The 9,936-nt window shown below is 32.7% G+C and overlaps 1 protein-coding gene across 5 annotated transcripts; it reads right to left on the reverse strand.

Moving 5' to 3' along the window:
* Positions 1 to 2,800: 2,800 nt before the first annotated feature.
* Positions 2,801 to 7,849, reverse strand: LOC111398902. Of its 5 annotated transcripts, none has more exons than XM_023026064.1 (4): positions 7,729 to 7,849; positions 6,298 to 7,053; positions 3,885 to 3,919; positions 2,801 to 3,801 (listed from the first exon to the last, which is right to left on the reverse strand). In XM_023026064.1, exons 2-4 carry the CDS (start codon positions 6,401 to 6,403, stop codon positions 3,034 to 3,036), a joined length of 909 nt encoding a protein of 302 aa, XP_022881832.1. In that variant the 5' UTR covers positions 6,404 to 7,053; positions 7,729 to 7,849; the 3' UTR covers positions 2,801 to 3,033. The 5 variants fall into 5 exon arrangements, with proteins under 5 accessions (XP_022881832.1, XP_022881828.1, XP_022881831.1 ...); XM_023026060.1 differs by having other exon boundaries at positions 3,885 to 3,925; XM_023026063.1 differs by having other exon boundaries at positions 3,885 to 3,925; positions 6,298 to 6,768; positions 7,729 to 7,819.
* Positions 7,850 to 9,936: the final 2,087 nt, after the last annotated feature.

Consider the following 9,936-nt stretch of genomic DNA (forward strand, 5'->3'; position numbering starts at 1 on the left):
GCTGCTTTTCTGATGTTGCTTTAATTTTCTTCAAGATTCGATATCAAAGGAACCATGAAGACAAAATTCTTCCATGTCATAAATTTAATCACTTCTCGAACTCCACAATTACTTATTGAATTTAACATATGAAGTCAAAATTTGGAATATTTTTATCAAATTTAATAAAAATTCCAACACAATATCAAAGGCCTTGTTAAAAGATCGAGATACGTGTAAAACACGCATTGAGATATATCCTTTCGTATTATTCTGATCGAAATCGTACTATCTAGTCCCTTCTTAACCTGACATGAACAATTGCTTACCTCACCGAGTAGTTTTTTCTAGGACTTGAGTATCTAACTTAAACTTTATATAGCTAAACTCGTTCACGTGCCTTCATTACGGTTGAACTTCTGCTATCTAGCATTAACTTCTACTATAACAATTTATCACACCACATTAGTATGTTTGAGCTTATCAAAATCAACAACATTTTTCTTTTTTCATGTCTTAGTATATTCAAGATTAAGCCCCCATTTGGCCGCCATTTTTTGGAAATTAAAATGGGTGGAATAGTAATTTTTTTTTTATTAAATGAGTGGTTGAAAAGGAAGGAAATTTTTTCGATTTATGTGATATATTATTTTATAAAAGATTGTGTGGTTAAAAATAAGAGAGAAAAAAATGGAATATAATTTAATGAAATTCGAACATGGGCTCAACTATGTAAAAGTTTTGAGGTCTTGTCTAGTATAAATTTGGGTGTGTTTGAACACATGTTGCTCTTTCGTATTCTCCTATTTCATTTACTTTTTGTTGAGACTCGGTCTTGTAAATATAGACTAATTGTCAAACTATATAAATCTTTGTATTAACCATCTCTTTATATTTTGCTCGAAGTCCTATCTTATAAATTCGTTACATGTTCTAATGTCCGATAATTAGAAAATAGAATCTATCTAATTGTCTCTTTTTAATAATTAAACGATATTAACGTAAATTTTTTCAACTCAAACTTAATGTCACAACACACATCAAATAAGAGTAACACTATTTTTTCACCTCAAATTTGATGTCACGACCGTACCAAATAAAAGATGTCACAACGTCCACCAAAATATGCCACATAACCAACTTTCCATTCGACAAAGATTTCTTCTTAAATTTCTTTGTCTGCCACATTTGTCTTAATAATTGTTTTTATGACTTGTATGGCATGATTACCAGATTATTTACAGAAAATTAATCATTTGGCTAAAGAATGTTTAATCAGATTTGCACGTGACATGTCCTTCGGTCTTCGATTAACTTTTTTTTGGTACACGTATGCATTATTGTGAAGCATTTGCACCGTAAAACGATTTTTTTTTTTTTTTTTAATGTATTTGCATGAAATCATGAGTTAAAATTCCTGAAAACAGTCAAACATTGAGAAAAAGAAAAGAAATTTATTAAGAGTCATAAAAAATTAGATAGTGTTATGTACATTTCAAACAGTCGTAGTTATCAAAACTATTCTTGTTATAATAATGCTGTTCAACCTAGGATTAAAATTCCGGGTTTGGAGCCACGGGCCGAGGTGGTGAGAGGGCCAAGGTCATGTCACCTCGGCCTTGGATCGGAATCGGATTTAATCATGGGTTCTGCAGCACGATTGTTCTTGTTATTGTAACTTGTCACATCTCTGAAATTCAGATGTACCATTTTTGACTGGTACGAAAAAAATTTGTAATTTGATAATTTATTTATTTATTATTATTATTAATTTTTATTTATTTATTATTTATTTATTTACTTATTTTTCAAAATTTAGGTATAAACTAGTTCAAGGAGTAATAGCTAATCGATTGTTGGCACAACATCTTTGCTCGATAGTAAATTAAACATTTTTATAATGTCGCGTCACATAGTACATGGATATATATAACAATTAAAAATAGATGTACGCATGTATATGTATAATGCACCAATTCTAAGCCAAAATAAAATATATCTACCTAAACTTTCCATTATGTGTACAATAAACAAAAAGCTAATTACAAATGTCAAAGAATAAGAAATTCGGTTCTAAAATTAATTAATAATTAGTCAAACTGATCCTAATATTAAAAATTTGTCACATCCCAACAGAGAAAAAAATTAAAATATAAGGTGGAAAAAAGGATTATTATCAGTCAAAATGTAATAAAGAGGATAATATTTTTCTTCCATGGTGGCCAACAACTGGACCTTTTGGACCTAATCTATTAAAGTGATAAGAACTTATATAATGATCGAAGAAGATAATGTCAAGAAGGCACATGGGATTATTGGACTTTCATAGTTCTTGCATTAATTTGTTTAGATCCCTATTTAAATTGAAAAAACCTAATTGTCAGCTGGATTTCTCTATTTAGCATGAGCTTGCACATTGTCACTCTCACTTTATCACCTTCATATCGTACGATCTAAGTTAAAATAGCATGAGCTTGCACATTGTCACTCTCACTTTATCATCTTCACATCGTACGATCAAGTTAAAATGTATTTTCGTTTATAAATTATCGTATTCGTGACAATGACCTCGATAATACATAAATCAGTGTTAAACACGGCAAGTGTTGTATAGCATTACGCAAAAGAGAATGGTCAGACTTAGGAAAATGCTTGTTATAAATCACTATTTACTTAATCTTTTACATATTGGTGATGTGTCAAAAAAGAAAGTTATTTATTTATTTATTTAATTGACGAGATTATAACCTAATCAAATTTCGTCTTATAATTTGTTGTCAAGCAAATCTGTAAATTGTGATGCACATATAACATAACCGAATAAATTATCAAGTTGAAGCCTAACATGACGGCAAGACTGGGTAATTTAGATTGAACTACAAACAACATACATGGCTAATAGCCTGATCTGTTTTCCTACACATCAAATTAGCTTAACAAATAACAATTAGAAAACAGCAAGGTCTGAGAAAACCCTAAAGTAAAATGCATGCATATACAGAACCCTGGCAACACTTCAAACTAGAACACGATAGGCACGAAGATTAAGAGCCACTAGCTCTCAACTTCCCGTGACTTCGATTTCCCTTCATGGATAAACTTTTTTCTAAATCGGGTCCGGTTAAGAGATAACACTGTGTTACGAGTAGGGATGTGCAAAGCCCGTTCAACACAATCTCCAGCTCGTGTACAGCCCCAAGGCTTGGATGGTCCATCTTCACGCATAGGTTTAAACCGAGGGAGACGGCTAGTCAACTTGGAAATGATTCGCGGGTCTGGGGAATTTTCCTCTTCAACTTTCACACAAATGGGACATGGAGGGTCACTCTTATGCACCTTTGGTGTCGTATACTCCAAGCACTCTGCATGGAATACATGCCGACACGAAAGAATGCCAGCAACTGGCATATCTCCACTTCTTACAATCCTCCGAGAACTCCAGGGAGATCTCTGTGAAAGGAACCTCTCACACAATCCACATCTAATTTGATCTGAAGGACTATAAGATCTATTGAAAAGATCATCGTCAAAGTGTTCAGATAATCCAGTGAGATCGACACTCACAGTAGCACTGCTCAGATGGTGTCTGTCCCTTCGTGGAGTGGAATCATATTCTGACCTCTCAGAAGTGGTGATGCCAGAAGCTTCCCTAGTTGGCATTTCCAATGGAAATGACAAAGGATATACTGCTTTTGACATGAAGCAACCTCGACCCGAGAAGTTGCAATAAGAGGAATGTGACTTAACCACGGCCTCATAATCACCACTACTATCTGACTGAGATGAAGTGGAGCTTCTACTATCCATAACCGCCGAAGTGCCCTGTAAATTTATTAGTTTAGCAAAAATTTAGATTACCATAAGATAAATTTCAATAAGTATGAAAACAATACAAATTATAATACCTCCATTGTTGGTGAAAAGGATGAAGGCTTCAAAACTACATCTAGCAAAGGAGAAATAAAATAAGAAATTTAGCAATCTCAAGCAAATTGCTGCCAACAACAAAAAGAAAAGAACTAACCAGTATAGAATGCACTACTAGCATAAAATTATGAAAGGATCCAAGCAATGTCAACCATACAAAAGACCCGTCTCATCCAATTAATACATCATTCACCAGTGAATGTTTTCGGAGAAAATTCGAGTGAATCCCCAGTAATATCTGCATTTTTATTAGTCTTTTTGTAGATAAAGACATTTGATGAATGGTTGCTGGATAAGTTATTCTCTTTTCCTCTGACAGGGTAGCAGGAAATTCCAGATTTGGGCTTGTTGAGCAAGAATATGGACGCCATAATTCAAGGAGAAAACTGTCGAATGATAATAAAACAATAGGTGATATACCTTTTATCTTCGAACTCATATTATTCTTAAGGTTACTTCTTTTCAGAAGTTAAAGCTCAAGACTACAAGACACGTGCATAGAGTGCACGCAAGTGAACACAATGTTTATCGGGGATCTTAGTCATCTACTGATATCATCTACTCTCTCTTTCAAATTTTGTGAGATGAACCTGGAATCTTTGGGTAAGCTTACAGTTTGGTTATCCATTTTCGCATTGCATGGTTGGCAGGAAACTTCAGATTGGTCCTTTAAGGGCCAACATAATTCAGAGGGAAAGCAATCAATAGAGATGGACAAAAGGTGAAATTTCCAACAATCTTCGTATACGTGTTAATGGATTACTAGAATGGCACTTCATATTACTCCTCCCCCCAAACTCCCCAACAAGAATTATCCATTATAGCAAGGAAGACAAATTTATAAAGTTTATCACATATTCAAATACAGACAAACAAGTTGGGTGGTTGTTCAGTGATCACATTAATGTGCATGTTATTTTCTTTTGTAACTTTTGTTTATGAAAAATTATGTCAAGTAAATATAAATGTAAATGAAGAAGACAAAAAATAAAAAAATAAATAAAATAAATAAAAAATTCTATTTACGTGACCAACATAGTTGTAACTTTTTCCCATGGGAGTAGCGTAGGAAACCTTTGATAAATTCTTGAATCAGAACCAATACTACTTCCTGCAATAGCAGATATTATGGTAATTGGAGGTGAATTTGTGGTGTATCAAAAGAGATGGACAAAAGGTAAAATTTCTAACAGTCTTCGTATTCGTGTTAATGGGTTAATATAATGGCACATCATATTACTCCTCCCCCCAAACTCCCCAACAAGGATTATCCATATTAGCAAGGAAGACAAATTTATAAAGTTTATCACATATTCAAATACAGCCAAACAAGTTGGGTGGTTGTTGAGTGATCACATTAATTTGCATGTTATTTTCTTTTGTTTATGAAAAATTATGTCAAGTAAATATAAATGTAAATGAAAAAAAAAAAAAATTTCATTCACATGACCTACATAGTTGTAACTTTTTCCAATGGGAGCAGCGTGGGAAACCTTTGATAAATTCTTTAATCTAAACAAATACTACTTCCTGCAATAGCAGATATTATGGCAATTGGAGGCGAATTTGTGGTGTATGGAATCCATATAGAATTGAAGACCTGTGGCACAAGTCCGTACTATGATGCCATAGATATCAATATCTGGGCAAAACGATCTGGGATTCTTCAGAGAACCTGTAGAAATTGTGGAGCTATTCTTTAAGCTCCACCATTTCCCATCAAGCCCTTCAAAAACATCATAGAACCAAATATCAAATAATTTTATTGACTTGTCACATAGCAGTAGACAGTAGTGAGTGTGAAATTACACCTTTTTTTTTTTCTTTTTTTTTTTTCCCTCTTTAAGGTATTTTTTTCAAGGAGGAAAAGGGGATTGTGTTTGACGAAATAGGGTGCCAAGAATAGGACTTTTTACAAGGACATACATAGGATACAAGTCGACCCTCAATGTCTGTTTGTGGAGCTTTCTATCCTCACAAAAACCATAAAGAACAAAAGTTTAGCTTTTAGTCCAAAAGCATCAAGGATGTCAAATGGCAAGCGAGAAGCACTACTGGTGTGATATTAAATCACACTGCAAGTATATATTTACGTATATACTAGAAGTATAACATGAACAATGATGTTAACAGATCATTTCACTGCATTAGACATAAAATTACACAAGTGTACAAGAACGAAGAGGGACAGTGAACATTAAAAAACAAGGTAACATGAGCAGCGGAAACAACAGGAGATTCAAAGACTTAATAGCATGTTAGGCTTAGCTTATGAAAAGTAGCACAAAAGTTTAAAAAGCAAAATGAGAAGAAAACTGCAATGGCAAAATATGTTGCCCTAATGAAACCAAAAATAAATACAGGGGCAAAACGAATAATTTATATTTATACCTCCTCTTGTAGCACCATAGACATCTTCCCTGATTTCTTGTATTGTTGGGGGAGTCCACTGCTGCACCGGAGAAATGTCAATTGGACTGCTAAAGTATTGGCCCATGCCATCAGATACCAGGTGCTGATTATTAGCAACACTGCTTCCCCTCACCCAGTGTCCACTTTCTCGGCTGTTTGATGATGTAGAAGAACCATACAATTGAATGTCGTCATGAGAACCAAATGACAAAGCTTCATGATGAAATCGAAAATCCCATCTTGAAGGTGCTGGTGAAAAGCTTGTATTGGTTTGCCAGTAAGGCTCACGTGGCCCCACTGACCAATCCCTGCTGGTTGCATTGGACTCATGTGGCCTTGCAGCCACACAACAGAGGGACCCCGTCTTAGCTATCTTTCAAAATACTTGCCAGAACCTATTCCTTCTCAGCTCTCACAATCTTCGCAAAGCTTTTAAAGGTGCAAGAAGCACTAATCCATTTCTCCAGATATCAGGATTCTTAAAATTAATTAATACACATCATTATATCAAGTAAGATATAACGAAGTTTCGAGAAAGTTAAGGTCTAAAAAACCCGAACTTGATTAAGTTTGATAAAGGAGAAGCTCAGACCCTGAATTACAGTATTCTTACTTCGCCAAACACGTGGCAAGAAGCATCTCCCTTTACCAGCCCAATAATATATTATCAACGATCATCATCTATGTTATAAGTTCCCCCTCATCAAATCGTTCAATTGCTTAAATGTAGCACACCTTCAAAAAATAAAGAGAAAAAAAAATGTAAATTGTAAAAAATATTAGCTAGTACCCCAAATACCATGCAGGAAAATGTCAATCAACCGAATATATTGCCAAAATATTCTATGCAATGAAAAAAAAGAAAAAAAAAAAAAAACTGCCGATGGTTTTAAAGGATAGCCACAAAAACAACAAACATACACAACCCAAACAAATTCCCCCCTCAATTATAGTAACTGCTAACAAAAGTTTTTTTTTTTTTTTTATTTGGAATTCCAGTACACACTTCATAATTGAAATTCTCATCATAAAAAATGACGAAAACCATAAAGTCTGAATCACTTGAGCTAAACGTGAAACAACCCAAATAAAGACAAACATCAAACAGGTATTTAAAAAGTAACCTACGATAATTGTTATTTACATCCTGGAACGCATTCAATCATTTCCAGTTAATGCATCAGATAATTAAAGAAACGAAGTAATTATAAAAAACAAAAACACGTAACAAAAAAAAATGCTAATAAAGACTCAACAGCAAAAATGGGCCGTTATTAAATGGGAAAGAAATACAAAATGCACTCAACCTAGGAACCGAAACTCGAAAACCAGAAACATAGAAATACATACGTGACGGTACTCGTAGATAGATAATTGCATGTATATGTATAGAGAGAAGGGGAAACTTACCAACTAGGCAGAAAAGGAGTGCGATGCAGAAAAGACTTGAGAATCGACTGCGAGTGTGAGCATTTGAGAGTGAACGTCAGAACCCTAATTTAGGGAGTCATCTGCAAATTTGTCCCCTTTTAAGAAAAATTTATCATTTACACCTTCATATTACGTTCAGTGTGAAACTGGGTCCTCTCTTCTTTTAATTTGAGACTTCTAATTTATATTCAAATTTCTCAAAACTAAGAAATGTAATAAGCGAAAAATCTACTTTTAGAGGAATAAGTTTAATTAATTGAAAATTATCTGTAAAATAATAAGTAATTTAAAAGTAAATTTGCTTGTCAAACACATGAAGCTCCTGTTTGGAGTTTAAATTAGATTTTTAATAGATTTTGATAAAAATTGATGAAATGTGTGGTTGAAAAGTTAATAAAATTTGTGAATCCCATGAAATGTTTGGTTAAAATTAATTATTGATTTTAATTTCGATTTTTATTAAGTTTTTATCCTACGCTTCGGGAAGTTGAAGAGAAGCAGACTTGAAAAATTAATTGAATTATTGCGAGCAGAACGATACATGATGTGCCTGGACCAAATCCAACTCTATAATGCATTAACTCGTTTGTTACACACGTCACCCTGAAATAGCGGATGAACACCGATTAGGGGATATTGGTTTGGACGAAAACTAGTGCTAGAAGTTGAGGATTGATTTGAAAGGACAAGAAAGATGTTAATGCAGCATCACACACGAAATATGAAACTAGGACAAGAATTATAGCATTGATTTGAAAGGCCAAAAAAAGTTGTTCATAAAAGATATGCAAAATAATCCAATAAATCACTTGCTTAGCTTTATCCACATGCTAACTTTTTCTCTTTATTTTTATCTTCATTCTTGAACCACTTTGTTTAGGTACGAGAAAAATATATTTATTTATTGATTTAAAAGCACGTGCATTGCACGTAGTTTCTTTATAACGTTTTGAATTTGTGATTCCACTTTGTTTAGGTACGAGAAAAATATACTTATTTATTGATTTAAAAGCACGTGCATTGCACGTAGTTTCTTTATAACGTTTTGAATTTGTGATTCCATGTGATTATGATGAGACGATGTTGAATATATTCAACAATCATAAGATGTAATATCATACATTCATGCTACTAGGTAGTATCATCAACCAAATACTGCCGTTAAACCTAAGCCATTGTTGGTTAGTCCTTGTTTGATTCCTTTTAATTTAAATTATTTTACTTTAATTTGTTTTTCATATTCATTTTTAATTATACATGCATACAACAAAATATTCTACATGTAAATTCATAAATTTTTTTTACTTTTTAATCACACATTCTCTAAAAAATACTGTTCGAAATATAATTTTTTTGAAATAAAGGCCACCAAACACGGGCATAAAATCGTTTGGCTCCCTCTCCCATTATGTCCTTTTCCCTCAATTTTTCAACCTCTACAAATGTTTAAGAGCCTGTTTGTCTCCCAGTATAAGAGAAAATATAGAGTTTTGAATAGTATTTTTTGGAGAATGCATGATTGAAATTTAAAGAAACTTCATTAATTTGTGTGTAAAATATTTTATTGTGTGAATGTGTGGTGAAAAATATTATTATAACAAATAATTTAATTTATTAAAGGATGACAAACGGGAGCTAAATCTATCATAAGATCTCTATTATTAGCCCGTGAAAAAATTTAAAGTGGGCCTCATGCGGAGTATTATTCACAGAGTCTAAAGAGAATAATTAAATAAATGGATCATGATCATGCCAGTCACTAGAAAAACATAAAATATAAGAAAATAAAAACGATTTTAGAAACTAACTTTATTAAGAGAATAGTTCTTTAATATCTTTCTCACATTTAGAAAGTTAGAAGCCCCAGATATTGTATATCTTAATGGAGTCAATCAACAAATAATAATCAATGGTAAGATATTGTAACAAATAATAAATAAATCAGTCGAGTATCATTTTTTATGATAAATGTGCAATTAATTAAACATTGAAATTGAATAATTCTAAATTAACCTAACAATCGATATATAGTGAATTTTAAGCTAAAATTACTTAAAATAATAATTAACTAATTACTTGACTTAGACATGATTTGAGAAGATTTAATGGTTAGAACATATGACTTCATTATAGTTAATTCAATTCTATTTCCTTTTTCAAATTCTGACAACGAACGCTCGTGCATTT

This window comes from Olea europaea, chromosome 8, assembly GCF_002742605.1.
Source record: "Olea europaea var. sylvestris chromosome 8, O_europaea_v1, whole genome shotgun sequence".
Classification (NCBI taxonomy): Eukaryota; Viridiplantae; Streptophyta; class Magnoliopsida; order Lamiales; family Oleaceae; genus Olea; species Olea europaea.

What these genes read in the sequence shown, in the direction of transcription:
- LOC111398902 (XM_023026060.1), bottom strand. Translation starts at nt 6,403, where the DNA reads ATGGGCCAATACTTTAGCAGTCCAATTGACATTTCTCCGGTGCAGCAG. An exon ending in CTATGGTGCTACAAGAGGAG is followed by an intron (nt 3,926 to 6,297) that starts GTATAAATATAA and finishes CTCCTTTGCTAG; the next exon opens with ATGTAGTTTTGAAGCCTTCA. An exon ending in CCTTTTCACCAACAATGGAG is followed by an intron (nt 3,802 to 3,884) that starts GTATTATAATTT and finishes ATAAATTTACAG; the next exon opens with GGCACTTCGGCGGTTATGGA.